At 36.1% G+C, this 20,117-nt stretch overlaps 1 protein-coding gene across 1 annotated transcript in view; it reads left to right on the forward strand.

Annotated features, from left to right (window-relative positions):
* Positions 1 to 13,972: 13,972 nt before the first annotated feature.
* LOC107720471 (uncharacterized) overlaps positions 13,973 to 20,117 on the forward strand; it is a 15,915-nt gene continuing 9,770 nt past the window's right edge. The window contains exons 1-9 of the mRNA XM_016528190.1: positions 13,973 to 14,015; positions 14,329 to 14,364; positions 15,979 to 16,237; positions 16,668 to 16,813; positions 17,246 to 17,522; positions 17,622 to 17,764; positions 18,120 to 18,211; positions 18,291 to 18,387; positions 19,686 to 19,830. Of these exons, the coding sequence (XP_016383676.1) occupies positions 13,973 to 14,015; positions 14,329 to 14,364; positions 15,979 to 16,237; positions 16,668 to 16,813; positions 17,246 to 17,522; positions 17,622 to 17,764; positions 18,120 to 18,211; positions 18,291 to 18,387; positions 19,686 to 19,830 (1,238 nt within the window). The remainder of the gene's footprint in view (positions 14,016 to 14,328; positions 14,365 to 15,978; positions 16,238 to 16,667; positions 16,814 to 17,245; positions 17,523 to 17,621; positions 17,765 to 18,119; positions 18,212 to 18,290; positions 18,388 to 19,685; positions 19,831 to 20,117) is intronic.

Consider the following 20,117-nt stretch of genomic DNA (forward strand, 5'->3'; position numbering starts at 1 on the left):
GAGGTCATGAACGCATGAATTAACAATTCTGCATTTGACATTGAGAGCATAGGTCGTAATTTAGATGTATTTTTGAGATGGAAAAATGCAGTTTTACAAATGCTAGAAACGTGGCTTTCAAAGAAAAGATTGCTATCAAATTGCACACCTAGGTTCCTAACTGATGACTAAGAATTCACAGAGCAGATCAAGTGTTAGACAGTGTTCTAGGTTATTACATGCGGAGGTTTTAGGTCCTATAATTAACACCTCTGTTTTTTCAGACAGAAAATCCTGATATTTTATCATAGTGTAAATGGTATCTATAGCTATTTGCACTTGGTGTAAATAGCATATCGCTAAGAAAATACTGCTATTGTAAATATAATCCATTTTTATTTGCACTTAGTGTAAATAGCATCTATCACTATTTGCACTTAGTGTAAATGGCATATATCGCTAAGAATATATGCTATTTTTACTTAGTGTAAGTAGCATCTAATTGCTATTTACACTTACTGTAAATAGCCGCTGCCGTTGATTTTTGATTCAATTTATTATTGATTATTTAAAAAATATTTTATATTTTAAAATTTTTTATTTAATGTGTGTAATTTTAGTTCTCTTTTTTGTTGTTTGTTTTTTTTTTTGCTGTAGAGCTGCAATAGTTATTTGTAATAATACAATTTAATTATAATTTATTTATGTATTTACTTTTATATTTTCTTAATTTTTATTTTGACCCCTATAGTAGTTTTATTTATTTTTTACTTCCATAATATTTGGGGGAGGGGGCACAACAATACAATTCTGCTTAGGGCACCCATTTGGCCAGCAGCAGCCCTGCTAACTGGCAATGACTTTCAAATTCTTTAAACTTCTACATAAGTTTGTTTGACTGCCTGTCACTCGCGCTTGATTTATGATGCTCATGCTAGCCATATAACTTTAAATATAAACTGTTGTATAAACTGTTAATTCAACAGGTGCTGCCGAAATCCCATTCAGTGTATGTGATAGTAGAAGACACTTACCCCCGGTTTCACAAATAAGGCTTAAGCTAGTCCCAGACTAAAATACATGCTTGAGCTGTCTCAACTGAAAATATCTTGCTCTGACATATTTTAAAATATGTCAGTGTCATTGTTCTGTGTCAAGATGCACACCTGCAAAGTTTTCTTCTAAGGCATTTTTGTAAAAGTTGCTTAAATGTCTTAAAGGGGTCATATGATTCTTTTTTAAAGATCATTATTTTGTGTATGACCCCTTTAATTTAACTAAGGCCTTGTCCTGGCTTAAGCTAAGCCCCGTTTGTGAAACCGGGCCTAAAAGTATTAAATATACTCTTACGACCTGTGACGTAATTTGTACTGTTCTGGGGTCAGTCAAGAGTTTTTGTATTTTCTCTGTTTTATTAGGCTTGTTTGAGATGCGCCTGGCCTCGCCTGAAATGAAGACGAGAGTAGACGGCTGCAGTGAGGGGAGGAGTGAAATAAGCGCAGTCAAGACGGGCAGTTCTGACCTCTCGAAGTGGAACAGATACCAACGAGATCAAAGGCGGATATCGCGTTATTCTCACTTATGTGCTGTGCTGCTGATTAACATGATATAATTTCAGTTCTGTTGCCTTTATATAAAAATAAATAAGATGAACAAGACACTCAAAGTGCTCGATATTTAATTCCATACAAAAGGCGTATTTATCATTCATTTTTACTTTAATACAAACATGTATTTTAGATTTTTATATAAATATGACAACAATCACATATCTCACAGAGATCACACTGTCATAGTGTTCGGGAATATTCATGCATAATTTAAATACTTAAATCACATGAAACCAGATAAAGAAATAAAACATTTCAGAAGAGGACACAGCATCACGGTTGTCTGAACCAATGAGCATTAAGCTGTGTCATCAGTCAGTCGTTTCCCATCATGCTTTTGGTCAGCGCAGTCGGTGGAGAGCAACTAACTCTTCATTCATTGAAACCAGTTATAAAAGCCACCAAGAAAGCGCAGTTGAGAGAGAGAGAGAGAGAAAATTTTTTGAATTTTGAAAAAAGACTTTATTACAATTTTTCACATAAAACACGTTTTCAACAAACCTTTTATACCACAAGGAAAACAAAACAAATCCCTTTTTTACATTAGTAAAAGAGAAAAAAATATTTTTCCATCAATAACAGAGCACAGAGCCTCATTCTTACACCATTTCATTTCAAATGTGAAAACGTCATCCATGGATGTATAAAAATGGAAATCAATGAGTATTCTGGATTTTACTGTGGCTAAAAACAGAATATTAATATCTTGATCTACACCCAGTTCTATCCTGTTTTTTCTACTCATATAGATTGCTAATTTTGCTTGACCTATAATAAAATTTAAACACTGACAAATAAACCTCTTTCTTCTAACATATTTAAAACCAACAATAAATACGTCTATAGAAAAAGATTCATTAAAACGATCAAATAAATTATGTAATAAACTAAACAACCTTTTCAGTCTAAAACAATCCATATAAGCATGAAAAACAGTTTCTCTCTTTAAACAAAAAGGGCATTCTGCAGTAACATCAGAATTTAAAACTGAAATAAAAGCATTAACTGCTATTGCACCATGTAAAAGTCTCCACTGTATGTCCCCAACTCTTTTACTTAAAGGTGGCTTATACAATGATCTCCATTCTGGTTTATCATCATCACACAGTTTTAAAACATCATGCCATGGTGTATCAACCCTTTTATCAAGCAGTTTTTTGTTAAAAACAAGAACACAAGCTTTATAAAAAGACACAGGGATTTTCCAGAGCTTAGAAACATTCCTGAAACATCATCTAAAACAGGTAAAAGAAAAAAATCAGATAAAACATCTCTTTCATTAGGCACATTTTTACTTTCACAGTAGTCCAATAAAAGTTTCAGTTCATCAGAAGTGAGTGTTTTTTTCCATTTTTCTAATAAATGAAAAACAAATCGTCTTGACTTAATCTTCAGACTCATAGCAACTCTTTCCACATTCTCAAAAACTGGTCCAGTTAGCATTGTCAGAAGTGAATTTTCTCACTATCTTCTTTAATCGATATACCTCTTTGTTGGTAACGTCAGGAAAATGCTCTTCAACACGCACCCCTCTCTTATTTTTTGTGGCTCTGAGAAAGAGCTTAATGTCATCCACTTCATAACTTCGGCTAGAAAAGTCACTCTGAGATAAACTGATGCTGGAATCGGAAGATTCACTGCCACTTTTCATTCCGTCCTCACCATAAACATCCTCTACACCTGCTTTCTTAGCCTTAACGGCTTGAAAATCGCCAGATTTTTCCTTTTAGATGGAACTTTAAATTCACTTTGCCCTGTGTCCATTTCAATGCCATCACACAACAAATTGGACTGCAAAATGTTGACTGCGCTATCGCTTTGTTTCTTGTCCGTTTTAATAGCGGACTTACGAGACTGAACATTCAAGGTTTCAGAACTAGCCGGTGTAGTTACCTCATCCGCATTCTTGGGATCTGTTATCTGAAACGCATTAGCTGCGCTCTCACTCTCGGACGAATTCACAATAGTGCTCTCCTCCACTGCACCTGTCTCTGCCACAGGCGGGGCAGCGTTAGACGGTCCAGCCTCAACAGGCTCGCCAGCATTAACATCATTCGCCGAGCTGTTTTCTTTAGCTTTACCAGGGCAAGCGCGAACCAAGTGACCCACCTCCCCGCAATTAAAACACTTCATTTTGTCCGTTGTAGCATAGATAACATAGTCAAAATCATCAACTTTCAGATGCAGTGATAGGTCGAGCTCCTCATCATCTTTTAAAATCATGTAAACGAAACGTCTAAAAGACACCACATGTTTTAAAAGAGGCGAACCACAACCAATTGGTATCATCTTAATAGGTGACACCAATTTGCCATATCGAGACATAATTCTCACTAATGTTTCATCACTTATGAAAGGCGGAATATTGGACAGCAGCACTTTTTTTGATGGCATGGAAAGTGGGAGGACTGGAATAAAAAGATTGTCAACAACAATTCCAGTCTCAACTAACTCATTTGCTTTTTCAACAGAGCTAAGAAAAATAACTGCGGCACTGTTCATTTTAGAGGCTGACATGATATTCCCATGCCCCACAACTTCTCCTACAGCTAGACAACAGTCTTCCACGCTCACCGCGGACGCCACTTTAACCCCATGGCGCCGCGTGAGTTTACTCAAAACCTGCGACCGCGGGGCCGTCATGCTGGCCGCAAAAAGAGAAACGGCAGCACGCGGCCCAACCAGAAAAATAAACCACCAAACTTAAGAACAGTAGCCCAAGCAAGAAAGAAAGTAGGAAAAAGAGGATTCACTCACAGTCTCCAATTCACACTCGCACTTTTACCAGGGCAAGCGCGAACCAAGTGACCCACCTCCCCGCAATTAAAACATTTCATTTTATCCGTTGTAGCATAGATAACATAGTCAAAATCATCAACTTTCAGATGCAGTGATAGGTCGAGCTCCTCATCATCTTTTAAAATCATGTAAACGAAACGTCTAAAAGACACCACATGTTTTAAAAGAGGCGAACCACAACCAATTGGTATCATCTTAATAGGTGACACCAATTTGCCATATCGAGACATAATTCTCACTAATGTTTCATCACTTATGAAAGGCGGAATATTGGACAGCAGCACTTTTTTTGATGGCATGGAAAGTGGGAGGACTGGAATAAAAAGATTGTCAACAACAATTCCAGTCTCAACTAACTCATTTGCTTTTTCAACAGAGCTAAGAAAAATAACTGCGGCACTGTTCATTTTAGAGGCTGACATGATATTCCCATGCCCCACAACTTCTCCTACAGCTAGACAACAGTCTTCCACGCTCACCGCGGACGCCACTTTAACCCCATGGCGCCGCGTGAGTTTACTCAAAACCTGCGACCGCGGGGCCGTCATGCTAGCCGCAAAAAAGAAAAACGGCAGCACGCGGCCCAAACAGAGAAATAAACCACCAAACTTAAGAACAGTACCCAAGCAAGAAAGAAAGTAGGAAAAAGAGGATTCACTCACAGTCTCCAATTCACACTCGCACCACTCTGTCGCTCACGCTCAACAGTCACACCGGAAGAGAGAGAGAGAGAGAGAGAGAGGTGAAAGGAAAGGAAAGGAAAGGAAAGGAAAGGAGATTTGAGCCATCGCTCTCGCCACATGGACCGTATGTGCAGCCCCAGACACGTGTTGCTAGTTGTTGTTTTTTTTGGGTGTTTACTAATTGATGCTTCATGTTAAATCTGTGTTTGAGTTCCAGTTAGTATACTGTTGCTGTGCTCTTGCCTAGATTGTTAAACCTAACTCTCAATATGGTTGACTCTTTTGATGGTTATTTAATATTGGTTAAATTGACTACTTTATAATTTGTAGGGAGAAGGGTGCCATTTTTCTTATTTCTTTTAATTGTTCTCCTGTTTTTGGGTAAGCTAGGTAGTTAAGAAAGTGTTATTGGGTTGTTGTTGTTTTTTTCCTGTTCGGTAAGTTGAGTAAGGTACTGTTTTGTTTGTTATTTTGGCTATGCCCCCCTCCTGAAGCCTTTTTGCTTTGTTCCTGTTATTCCTTTATGTAATAAATCAAATTGTAGTGGATCTTTTGTGGTTGGCAGTGTTCTTTAGGGCTGGGACTGGGATGAGAGGCTCCATATGTGGACTTTCCTTTTCTTTTTGTTACGTATTCCCCTAGATTAATTACAAAATGGGAACGTAACAGTACTTAAAATGAAGTACTTGGATGTCTTCAGAACAGCATTTAAAATTAAAGTCGAATGACAAGTGAAAGTTTTACAACTAAGTTGAATAATGTAGGCTAATTTTGAGAGGGCACGCTACATATATGTATATTGAAGGTTGAACTGAGGTCAAATTAAAAAAATTAAAACATTTGGCAAACTTTTGTGGGCTAATGAAACTGATGCTTTAGTGGATCAGCTTACAACAGGGGCGTTTCCTCTGAGAAAAACATCTGTAGTACAAAAATAAAACAACGCAAATATTACAAAATTGACCTTGCAATTTGCACACTTTGTAGTTGCAAACAATTACATTAGTTTATATGTGTATTAAATACCGGTAAATCCGAAACATTTACACCGTTCCACTCACTACGGTATTACAGAACAAGAATGACAAATAAGTAGCTATAAAATTATACAATAAACTCTCAAATAAAACACAAATTAGGCTAAAGTGGCATTCGTTATGAACAGCATAAAAACGTCAAGCTAAAATTAATTTATTTTAAGCGAAATTGAAACGGCATTGGGCTCACCTCTCTCATTCAACAAGAATGTTTCCGTTTTTGTAACTTTTTTTTTGCTAAACTATTATTCATGTAAACAAGGCTTTGTACTTCACTTGTGTGTTCCAATATCCACATAAAAACATAGGCTAATCCTTCACATGCGCAAAAATGTGTTTGTTTGGGTGCTGCACGTTAATTTTACAGCAAATCTTTTAAATTGAGCAGAGTAACTTTTATGTTTAGTTGACTGGATTTTAGTTATGTCAAGTTAACAACGCTAGAACTGATATGTTGTGTGTGCGCGTGTGGGGTGCCTGCGCGATCAGTTGGATTTAATAAAATAAAGATATAAAGAAAACAAATAAAATGCAGTTAGAGTGTCACAAAAACGAGTGTAGCCTATACTTTTGTTAATCTGTTAATTAAGATAAATATATATTGTGTAGTCCTATTTATTTTATTCCTTTTGTATACTTAATTTCTGTTTTTTCTCTCTTCACAGAAGTGCTGCAGGTGCATGATGTGACAATGTGTGAATCCTCATGATCTGTTGTTTATGCTGCTATTTGAACATATAAAGCTAAAACCCTGAAAAAAATGACATTCTAATCTTAATGGTTAATGATCAACTAATGAGCTTCAATTGTCGATCAGGAAAATAATCTAAAAAAAAAAAAAATAAATAAACAATCCTCAGCCAGATTTACCATGCTGTATGCAAGTTCAGGCTAAGTCAAAAACTGAGATCTGACATGAGATTTGATCGTAGCCACCATTCACGTCCATATTGATAAATTCCAAGAAACGACTGTACGCCCAATTTTCTGTTGTACGGTGGTTTCGTAAATGAGGCCCATTGAGTTTTAACAGACCCCCAAAAGAATGCGTTGAGTTTAGTGGGGGACAATTAAGAATAGATGCGTCCCAAATCGCGTACTTATGCACTATTCTATGACGTTTTGTAGTATAAATAGTGCAAGTAGTGCGTTCACTGAAAATTCCAAAAAGAAAAAGTGCACTTTAAATAACCAGATGATGCACTTAACCGAAAAACGAAGTGTGGAATGTTGGACACTTACCCCACACTTGCGGTCTTGGCCACTTGAGAGCGCGTGCGCGCGACAGGAAGTCAGTGCGCAAGACTGTCCCAGGTTTCCCTGTGTCATCTGTTATAGGGACTACTGAACATGCATTTAGAAGTTGATTTTAAAATGCAAAGCATTGAAAATAAAATAAAGCTCTGTAAACACTAGCAGTTTTACAACACTATAAGTGTGTCCCTTCAGGTAATGAAAGGTTCTACACACACTTGTGGTCTTCATGCTCACTTAAACACTTGGACCAAATACAGGAAATACGTCATATAAGTGGTCAAGTGCAAAGACCGCAAGTGCGGGTACTTGGACAAGGGGTTAATGCACTCAACTGTCGCAGCTTTAACTACGTAGCAAAGGGGGAGGGGCTACCAGACTCTGATTATGAGTGACAAAATACCCTTATATAATTCATACACTACATGGTTGAGTACATAGTGGGTAAGTAGGCTATATAGTATTATAGTGCGTCATTTGAGACGCAGCTACAGTAATGAATAGGAGAACGTTATGGAGCTTAAAATATGACACAACTATTTTAATTTGAATTGTGTAAATTTGAATTATTGACAAGTGTCATTTAACAAAACTGAATATTATGTGGCATTTAACATTGTTTTGAATTAGATTTTTTAGACTTGTATATTGAACATTTGAAATTTAACACAATTGAATTTTTTTATGGCAGAGTTTTATTGACATGTATTTTCAAACAGGTGATTTTTTGTTCTGAATTCTCCAAAATCCAGTTTTTAAAAATACAGCTTCGTTTTCAAGATGAAGAAGAAATTCAGAACATCAAATTCAATATTCTAACATTCAAAACGCAGAAATTCAGATTGCACAGAAAGTAGGTCAGAGATCATCCACAGGGAACAGTAGATGATGTCCGAAAAGTCGAACAAAGCATTTTGGCCAATTACTACGGTGACCGGGAGGGGACATGTTCCGTTCACTTAGTTTTGTCATGGCCACTACATATTAACTCGTGGGAACATGGTAATATGTCTGGCCACGAGATCATTTTGTCGAGGTAATGATATCCTTATGTCGTGGCCACGAGTTTATTGCGTGAAAACAAACCTGCATGACCATAGCAACCTGCGATTATCAGAGATGGATTTATTAATATTTTATTTTCAGTTAAGAAATTATTATATTTATTATTATAGACATTATTACATTATTACATTATTATATTAACCATAGGCCTAGGCTACTGGACTGTATTGCGCGTGATGTAGACAGCATTCAAATGAAGTTCATCATAAATAAATTACATAAATTACATAAATTAAGGCCTACAAGAAAACATTTTTATCCATCCCACAGTCTTGTAAGTCTATTAACTGATCGCATTTTTTCCGTAATATTTCTATATTATTATTATTATTATTATTATTATTGGTTATATATATTTTTTTTTTATATTCATTATGTATTTTATTTATTTTCCCTTTTATTTTCACTTTTATTAATCCTTTTTTATTTTATTTAACATTCTGAATAGTTTTGTAAATAATAGCCTACTGTAAATGCTCGACGTGCCAATAAAGCTTTGATTATGCTGTATGACTGGAATTTTTAATGGAAGTGCAGTTTAAAGGTTGAATTTAAGTGTAACTATATATTTAATTTTATTTCGTCTAATTAATAGACTATTATAAATATAGTGTTTCGCTGAGGAATGAATCATTCGCGTAGTTTCATTTGTAAATGAAAATACTCTCATTTATTGTCACACACGGGCGTAAATACAATACAAAAAAAAAAAAGTCAAAACATTATTGGCATAATTGTCAGGCATTTACAGTATTTGCTAAATATGGTAGCATATTAATAATACTAGCATATTATACAGAACGTTAATTAGGTGAAGCGCTACAAATTTAAAGGGGAAATTAAGTATAACAATAAATAGGCTACAAAAATATAGCCCTAACCAATTAATGTAGCCTAATAATATTATTATATTAGGCTACAGTTATATAATAATAATAATAATAATAATATACAAATATTAAATAAAAAGATACGATCAGTTAACGGATTTACAAGACTGTGGGATGGATAAAAATGTTTTATCCATGTGTGATAATTGCGGGTTGATATGGCCACGCAGGTTTGTTTACGCATTAAACTTGTGGCCATGAGAAAAATATTTATAAATAAATAAGTACTTTCTAATTTTCAGAATTCACAGTGTATGTATAGTGCCACAATCAATCAATAATTAAATAAACATTTTCAATACAAATAAGCACAAGTCAAGCTGCGATACCAAACAGGACCACAGGGAGACGCCAAAGACCACTAAAGCTCCTGCCTTGTCCTGACTGTAACAATATGGATTCATTCAGAATCACTAAAGCTCTGACCACTGCATAATCTAAAACACCTTCAGCCAGCATCCAGTATAAAACACTCTCACTTTTAAAGGCACAATATGGAAGTTTTCGCCTATAGGTCGCATTTTAAAAACAATGACAAAGGCGAAGCTTGATGACACTATGAAGGAGAGTGGAACGATGGGAGATGTCGTTTTCACCATCCAGAGATGTGCGAATAATTTTCACGGATGTAATGAATTATTTTTTTTATGACCTGTACCTTCCAAAGTTATTCAAACAGCGAATAAATTATATAGAGAAATCGAGCAAACATTTAGCATTACATTGTCAAAGAACAGTATGCCTGACTTCAGTCTAGCGCGAGTTTAAGCACTCTCAAAAAAACTCCCCTTATAATCAGTAAAGCTGTCTATACACTGTTAGATGAATGAATCTCCTGCTTACATCATATGTACATCTGCACTTTGTTGTTTATGATGAGAGAATTCACTCAGCGAGCACGCGCACTGAACAAAACTCCGGTGCTTCAGCGATGACTCACCTAAACGCCTCTGATTGGCCGCTGCGTTCATAAACTCAACAGACTCATGTGTGATTGGTTATAACACGCAACACTGTAAAAACGTGGAAAAAGATTCATGGTGCAACATTGAGCAGATCTAAATTTAATGCTGCTGTCAACACTTTTCACTTTATTTTCATTTTATTTATGACAGCCGTAATTTAGTTTAACTGTACAGCAGCATTTTTGTCCACATGTGTTGCCATAGTTTCTACAAGCGGAAACCGATAGCGCGGATATTACGTAATTGATAAGCGACAATGAACAAGGACGAGCCATTATTTAAAATTGGAATATCTCTGGATTTACAAATCCTTGGGAACTTTTGGGATAAAGTAAGTACACAACTGCATGACATATATAACAATGTGCATCTGGTTTTTGGATATTTTATTACGAAAATCGTACATGTGCCTTTAAGCCAAATACACGATGAAAATAATAATTTACTGACATCTGGATGTAAGTCACTATTCTCTCCGCAATCTCTGATGAAATGGGCCGTGTTTTCTCTGCATTAGCACTGTTTTGAACTTACTGTTTGAATTCGCTTACTGGATCCTTGGTCTTTCCAGGAGTTTACCGGTTTAAAATGATGTGATCGCAAAAACTTTTCATTTTTAAGGTATTTTTTTCATTATAATGTACTGATTCAAATTAGTAATCAATAATTAATTATTATTATAGCTCTCCTGACATGCTCTCTCGCCCCACACATTGAAAACCCCAGTGATTTGTAGAGATGAGAGGTGACCCCTCCTGGTAGTGTGCTTTATATAGTGTCATTTCTAATCACCCAGACACTGACACTTTAGTAGCATGTCAGAAGTTCCGTTATGCACGAAAAAGTGTCGGTACGCTAAAGACTAAAATATAGAAGTGGCGGTACTGTGTACTGGTCTGTACTGGCCCACTTCAAGCAATGTAGTTCCCTCAACATAAGTCGTGGCCACAAGAAATGGATGTTGTTCCCTCAACATAGCATCTCGAAGCCACAACTTCACATCGCGTGGCCATGTTCCCACGAGTTAATATGTAGTGGCCATGAAAAAACTAAGTGAACGGAACATGTCCCCTCCCGGTCACCGTAGTAATTGGCCAAAATTCTTTGTTCGACTTTTCGGAGATCATGTACTCTTCCCTGTGAATGATCTCTGACCTACTTTCTGTGCGATCTGAATTTCTGCATTTTGAATTTTAGAATATTGAATTTGATGTTCTGAATTTCTTCTTCATCTTAAAAACTTGAAGCTGTATTTTTAAAAACTGAATCAGCTGTTTGAAAATACATGTCTATAAAACTCTGCCATAAAATTTTTTTTTAATTATGTTAAATTTCAAATGTTCAATATTCAAGTAAAAAAAAACTATGTTAAATGCCATATAATATTCAGTTTTGTTAAATTATACTTGTCAATAGTTCAAAGTTACACAATTCAAATTCAAATAGTTTTGTCATTTTTTAATCTCCATAGAAAGTCATGTGAGAGGAGGCAATGCCTCCATCACGATACGATTGGATATGACTGGTTATGTTCGACTGTGATTGGTTCATGTGATAAATCAAGCCTCTTGAGTTTGTGCGTGTTCCGCATTTGCAAATCAGTCTAAATTAACAATAAATAATAATAAATTAACAATAATGGCTTTGGAAAGACTAATTTGAAAAAGTAAGTAAACAACTCACACAGTTAGATATAACAACCTTGTTATGTCAAAATTAAGACTTGAAATGGCCTGAAAACATGATCTGTGGGAGTTTTTAGTGAGTAATCAGCTTGGTGAAATTTAAAGTAAATCTCAGTGTCTGTGACCAATATTGTCCAAGCAATACAAAAAAAGTTAGAAGTTTACTATAAAAAAAATAGCTGAATATTAGTTCACAAAGAAAATATCATGTTTAAATTGTTACTGCCTTGAGTTATTTTGGAATAAATGTAAAATGCTTAAAACACTAACTTGATGAGATTTACTTGGCTTTAATAAATAGAATACTGATTACATTGTTAATTTAAAAATATAAAATACAATCTTTTTTTTCTGATAGTGTAAGCAATGTTCAATTAACCAAGAAAATGTGACTGCGACATGAATTTGCATAAGATTAAGGAGAAAAAAAAAATATTTGAGGACTTTGCTTCCTCATTTCAGAACAGCACTGCACACCACTGGCTTATCAGTGTATCAACTAACTGTTTTTGGACTGAATGGAAACACTCACTTCACTGGTTTTGTTCCACCATCATGTCACATTTCATTCAGGACCATCTACAGTCATTTGCTTTGCCTTTTTCCAAAAATACAAAAATAAAATGACATCAACATTATTTACATAGGCAAAAGAATGCCTAGTAAAACAAACTGCTCAACCAAGTGCATCAGGGGCAAGAAAAATACTATAAGCAGACAATTTTAGAAATAAGCAAGTAAGATTTGTGGCAGATTATTGTAGGTGAAGCTTGAAAATTAAAAATGTAAAACACATAATGACAACCTGGTAGTTTCAAAGCTCAATAATCTGGTACGGACAGAGTCACAGTGTGCTTCCTCACATGTTTGTGCTCTTCTGAGTAAGCAATTTGGGATAATTTACATTTACATTTACATTCAAGTTCATGTTCTTTTGAACAGGCTTTCTAAGCAAGTGCCTTTTAAAAAACTCACTGTGCTTTGCCCAAAATAGTTTCAAACACAAATTGACCATTCGATCACTTAAAGTGATTTAAGTGCATTATAATATGTGCATTTAATCAATAGCTTTACATTTTCAAGTAGGAGCTGTTAAAATTACCAACATTTAAAATTTGACATTAAGATCAAACATGCATGATACTGTATAAGAGGTGGTCAGTGTTGGCAAGACTATATAAACATTAACATGAATACATAACATCTTCATGTAATATTGATCAAATAAAATTAAAACACAGGAAATGAGAATAAGAAAAACAATTATGTTTTTGGAAGTGAACAGAGTATATGTAGATGCAAATGGCAAAGTGTGGCAAAGATTTAATGCATTGCTATATAAACACCTAATGCTAATATTCATATTTTAAAGAGTTTTATTTATAATAACCTTGCGTCATCTAGAAACAGATCTCCTCATGTCAGACCAGATGCAGGACAATGCATTCATGCATAAAACAACAAAATGCAAAGGTCTTGTAAAGTCTGTAAGATTGGAAAAAAAAAAAAAACGGCAGGTGCTACACTCACAAGATGGAAACAACATGCAGTATGACAGATATAGACTGGGGAAACTGTCATATGAACCACTAGAATACAAAAGTGAATACAAACCTTATTGTAGTTCAGGAAGATTGTCCCTCAGTTTTCTCTCAGGAGAGGCCAGCTTACAAACCGACCCAGTTTTGTGGATTTTACTATTGCTATTTACACCGGACATTTACTGTAAGCATGTCAACATCAAATGTATACCTTGACTTGCTTTAGACAAAAGAGCCATCCAAAGAAATAGATGAAAGATGTGTTTTGTTGCTAAAAGATGTTAAAAAAAAAAGTTTTTTTTTTTTTCTGTAAACATTCTTCCAGCTCCAGTCAGAGAGAAAAGTGGGAGGAGAGACAGGATTATGTGACTCTGATGTAAAATTAAACGAATGTGTTTCTCCCAGGAACAACATTCATTCAAACCTCCTCAAATGAAAGCAGAAAGAATAGAGGTGCACTTGAAATGAAGATGAGGGCTTTTTACAAGAATCTGTCACTTTTACTGGGTAAGTAAAACATACAATCTGTTTAATATCTATACGGTCTGTTTCTAGCTTCATCTTTTTAAAAACAATAAACACAGAAGACCCTAAAGCATAATTGAATCTGTTGATTTTGGCTAATGATATCTTAACACCCTTAAACAATAAACTTTTACTTGAGAAGCTAAACTGTGTAAACATTAATACATGATTTTAGAGATCATACAGCATTTTACCCAACTAAGTGTACATCTAACAAAATGTAGGTTTATAATCATAAGAAAAATCAATTTAAGTAGCAAAATACTAAGCATCATTCTGTGTTTCTCATTTCAAGGGATTTTCTCCATTCAAACGAAGGCAGGAAAAGAAGGTGAAATTTCATGAATTAAACTATTACATCTTTTGTTAGTGAGTTTGTGCTGCTGTTAAACATTTTCAGACATGGTGACAAAAACATGATGACAGACACATTTCAGACAAATGCCCCTTTATGAGTATCCTCATAAGCGCAGTCTTAACTGAGTTAAAATCAAGTTTTAAATTAACGTTAACTGTTGGGAGAAAATCTGATGTGTATCAGATTTGTACATTTGAACAGCAGTTCCGTTTTGTCTGAAAACAATGACGAAAGGCAGTGTGCTGAGAGAAATTAAATGAAAGAGTGTATGATTGAATTAATTCTATGAATGCATAAGAGGGGAACGTACTGTCTTCAGAAATGTTTAGATGGCATTTGCTTTTCATCTTCCCTGCCTAATAAGCAGTTTTTATAAGCGCAGCACTGCTTTGTTTACATATATTATTGTGGAAACAGCTCTGTTTCTGCTGTTCATATGCACCACCTGCTGTCAAACAGTGGATTTACATTCTTATTCAGCCCGTCTGCTATTTTTGTTCAGACCACTGATCTATAATAGAGAATTATATATGTGGCAAGAGTGGTCAAGCAGGGAAGGATTACAGAACAAAGAACAAAACTATTCTAGATTAGAATAAGTGTGTCCCAAAGCATAGTATGTTGAAAAGAGTATGCCAAAAGTCCCGGGATGGTCTACTATTTCAGGTCGATTTTTGAAGTGTGGATCCGTGCTCACTCTAATGGCTAAAATTGCCCACAATCCATTGCACTTTGGCGAAGGATTTGGTCCAGAACTACAAACACGATTAAAACGCATTAGAAAAACTACAAACGTGGCGGATGCACGCAATCGACGGTTAGGTAGAGAGGTTTACAAAAAGGGTTTTGAGTTACTGATAATCAACATTTAACCTGGTAAAAAATATTTATTTATTGTAATCCGTGTTATATTTCATCTGCAACAGCAATGTGAACTTATAAACATCCATTTGGTCGTTAACTTTTAAATGCATCATTATGCAGAAAATATTATCAGAGTTCTCCGCATGAAAGACCCGCGACTGGCAGATCAACGAGCTACTTCTTTTCACTCCAGTATGGTAGGAAGTTAAATGAAATGAAATGTGGAGGATGTTAACTGGGACAAGATGACTGACAGGCCAGTTTACAGTGACAGGGTGTGTGTAACAGGTGTGACAGAGCGGACCTTTAAAGACGCAATTGTGTGACGTGATAGTATATGTTCCAAAGCTTGCCTACTCTTCTACTACACACTCAAAAGTGTGTACTTTTTCTTCACCAAAAGTGTACATACTTTAAGGGCGTAGTATAAGTAGGCACATTGAGACGCAGCAAAGAGTTTCTGACATACAAGCGTCCCTCTAGATATGTTAGGATCACAAGGAAGGCAATTCAAAGACTATTTTTCACAACTTGCACTACAGTGTCTTGTGATCTTGTAATGTCATCTGTATGGTTCTGTTGATGTAGTAAACCTGTGTTTCATTTCCTCTCCTCTACAAGCGTGTATCAGTGGGCAGGGCTAAAGAGGCAGTGATGTAGCAGATTGATCTTCACCCGATAATTGTAATTTTAAGTAAGGTTTTTCCATTGAACATATTCCAGTGAACGTAGCAACATGGGGGACACCCGTTCAGTCGACATTATATTACAGCTGGTATGCCCACTATGCTCTGGATGGGTTGAGCTACACCTGTACTCATACTACGACACAAACTGACCCCTGGTGGAAGCTGGATCTGATGAAGACATACAGCGTGAACAGAGTGACCATCACTAACAGACCCGACTGCTGTGAAAGCAGGATAGATGGGGCAGAGATTCGGATTGGAAACAACTCTTCAGATGTTTTCAGCAACCCAGTGTGAGTCTCTGACATTCTTATATACCTACAATTATTTATATATATATATATATATATATAAACATTGTCCCAGAAACAAAAAATACAAAAATCTGCGTAGAATGTTCATAACATTACAAAATTTGATGGCACTTTTCCTCTCTGAGGGGGAACACAAGCACGACGGATAACAGTAAAACTTTATTTTCTACGTGTAATAATAATGTTTCACTGGCATGACAAATAATTTCACATTTGCTTAACTAAAAAAAAATGTGTGTTACATAAGTTGGGGAAAATATCAAATTATAAAATACATACCGCATTGCAAAACAAAGAGCTAATAATATAAAATAGGCTACACTCAGGCATAAGAGAAGAAAATACAAATGTCATACTAATAATGAGCATCAAAAGCACAGGAGCAGCTCACTCTTTCGTCTTTCTTCAGATGTGCTGTAGTTTCTACTATTCCAGCAGGAGCTACCTACAGCTACTCGTGTCATGGGATGGAGGGACGTTACGTTTTTGTGAATCTTCCTGGAACTTCAAAGATTCTTACTCTCTGTGATGTGGGAGTCTATGTGATTTTTCCAGGTAATTCAGAGCTGCTTAACAACTTGGTCTAAACCCTTTCCAGGCAAATTTGACTTTTTAAGATATTCTCATTTCATTAAAATGGTTTTTAATATAGTTCCAAATAAATAAACCAATTGCCAGTTGGTAAAGTCATCGCGTCACTGCAGCTGCCGTTACTCCTGAGACCGGACTGCACATTCGCATTGACTGGACCAGCCTGAAATAAAAGCTTTTATAATGCTATTTAAGCATAACACAACATTTATGGGACAGATCATGTCAGATTTTGTTGCTGATTTTTTTTTTTTTTGAGTTTTCAGGATTTCTCCATTCAGGTAGATGGGACTTAGTCTTATATGCCTGACTGAAGAAAATCTCCCCTCCAAACAAGTTGAAGGAGTATAAAATATGCCGACTAAAACCGTTTCTTGACACTATGACATCTTCCAGGTAATTTGGCAACCGGAAGAAACGTCACACAGTCATCAACCATTGGCAGCTGGATCACTGAACAGGCTGTTGATTTCAATCCAGGATTCATACAACCGTCATCAGCATGTTCCTCAACCGATATTCAGACTAACCCATGGTGGAGGGTGGATCTGAGCTCTGTGTATCGAGTTAGTAGAGTCGTAATCACAAACAGACTAGACTGCTGTCCAGAACGAATAAATGGAGCAGAGATTCGCATTGGAAACTCTTTGGAGAACAACGGCAACAACAATCCCATGTGAGATCCTCTATTTTAGTGGCTTAATATTCATAAAAATCCCTGAAAACACACAAAGAAAGACTAGAAGACTAAATTGTTTTCTGTGTCTCTCTTTATATGTACTGTGATTTCTAGCATTCCAGCTGGTGTTTCCTCCACCTACATATGTAACGATATGGAGGGTCGATACGTGAATCTGTTCATTCCTGGAGATTCAAGGTTTCTTACTCTGTGTGAGGTGGAGGTCTATGGAGAAGGTATGATCAAACAAGCAGATTTAGTGTTTTGGGAAACTATTAACTGCTTAATTTCTTTTTTAAATGCAATATTAGTTGAAAACGTGAAACTACAACAGTTGCATGCTCTCAGCTTTCAGTAATTCACTACATGAAATGCATTTGTATTTGACACTAAACCATGTCTTATTGCAAGTGAACCTGTATTTAATGTCATCTAGGTCTAGGTCTTTTTTGTTTTTGTTGTTGTTGTTGTTATTGTTTTACATTATGTACTTTTGTTCAGGATTTTTGGGGATCATGCACCACTACACAACCTCTAATTACACTGAATTCCCTTCTTTCTATGTATGTTCACTCTCATGTGCTCTTTCAGGTCCTTTATTGAAGAAAACCTTTCTGAAGATGAAACTGAAGTCCAGTTCGAGTTTGTCTGAACCTGCAATGAGAGCCCAGCTCCTGTCACAGGTGAGAGAGCTCGGGAAACATACAGAAATCTGAAATCAAATCGCACTGATAGCACTGTTAAGAGATCTGCTCATTTCAGCTTCAGTCTGCTTTGGTGGAACAAGGGTTTTCTGACGTGACGCTGCAATGGTCTCAACCACCCGAACAGGAAGTGATGCAGAAGGAAGCTGCACCAGGTGAGTGTGTTCCTACAAACACTGGAAAACTGAAAAGGAATGTTGATTTTGAATTAAAATTATTAAAATGAAAATGCATATATTACAAATAAACTGGAAATTGATTTTTTTATTATGTAACAAACTGTTTTATTTGCAGCTCAATGTGCTGTAAGAAAGAGATGATGATGATGATGATGATGATGATGATGGGGAAACCTAAACTCTCTTCGGATCAATTTTGCTGTTCTTCATTTACAAGTTTGAATATTCTCCAGTCCTCAATGTTGATCACAAAGTTGCACATGAAAATTGAAACTGAAACAAACTGATTTCTGCAAAGCTGTGTTGAGCAACAACAACATTTGCTTTGACAACAGTTTTATTATTAATAAAATATTACATGGTTCACAGCATGGGTGTAGAATACTCGGTCTAGAATATAGAATATGCATAGTCTATGCATGACCTGGCATTTCATTCGTATCCAAAATGAGAAGATACTCTCATGCAGTGTGTGTTTCATTCATACTCTCTCTCGCGCAGGTTTATGGTTTATCTGTATTTTTCAAGTCATCTCCAGGTAATAAACAAAGTATCTGAATAATGCAGTCTAAATGACATAGCATTTATTACAGTAGCCTACAGAAACTAAAAATATATATATATTCTGCCTTATTCTGTGATAAAAATTGAAAAAAGACTAGTATATGAACAAATAATAAAATTGCCATTGTAGTGAATTTTGCTTTCGCCAACCTAGGGAGGCGAAAAAGTGTAGTGATGGCTACTCGCGTCACCAATGACGTTATGATATTTGGATCACGTGTCAATTAAGGTGTGATTATGAGTACATCACATAAGAAAGATTGGGGGGATCTCTAACTTGTAGAACCTCTTTCTGTATCATCAACACAAGGAAGACACAAGTGTAATAAAATAGATTTGGCCCCACTTTATATTAAGTGGCCTTAACTAAATGTTAATGAGCTCTGCTGACCCCTCCCCTCTCTTCTGAGCTGCTCTAAGAGAGACTGTTTACTTTAGCCGCATTCATCGTGAAACATGTTAATTAGCACATTATTAGGAAAGGCGATTTGCAAAGATTCATTACAAAACATTATGACGCTAAGGCAGCGAGGATTCAGAACGCCGTTGCCTAGCATCCATCTGGTGAACCTCGTTCATTCTCGTAAGTGTGTACATTCCTCCGCAAGCACACGTCTGGAGGCTCAGGACTTGGTATCTGTTATTGCCTCTTCCCTCACGGTCCAGAGGTTCAGAATGTTAGTGATCTGTTGCAGTCCTTTCCTTGACAGGACTCAGACTCAGAACTGGTTTATCTGTTAGTGTCTCACCCTTGCAGGCCAGAGACTCAGAACAAGGAGTGTCTTTTGGGAAGGTACCTTTATCTCTTTTCGATGAGGAGGAGATTGCAATCTGGCGCTTTTCCATTTCCAGGCTGTGATTGGCTGTTTCCATCAGAGTGGGGGGACACGGTGTGGCCCACCCTTCTTTCCTCCTGTGGAACTTATTTGCATAGTCCAAACACACATTTATAAAAGTGTCACTAAAGCTTTACCAATGCATTATTCACTTACCAAACCACAACCAGAATACCTTTGGCAATGTTACGAACACATTAAGTCCAAACATGATGGAAAAAGATTTAACTTTCATGCATGCATTCATTAGTCCATTAACAGCTGAGTTTGTGTAAGATGTTGCACTACACGTCGCTGTCACTGAGA

This window comes from Sinocyclocheilus rhinocerous, unplaced genomic scaffold, assembly GCF_001515625.1.
Source record: "Sinocyclocheilus rhinocerous isolate Xijiao unplaced genomic scaffold, SAMN03320098_v1.1 scaffold691, whole genome shotgun sequence".
Taxonomy (NCBI): domain Eukaryota; kingdom Metazoa; phylum Chordata; class Actinopteri; order Cypriniformes; family Cyprinidae; genus Sinocyclocheilus; species Sinocyclocheilus rhinocerous.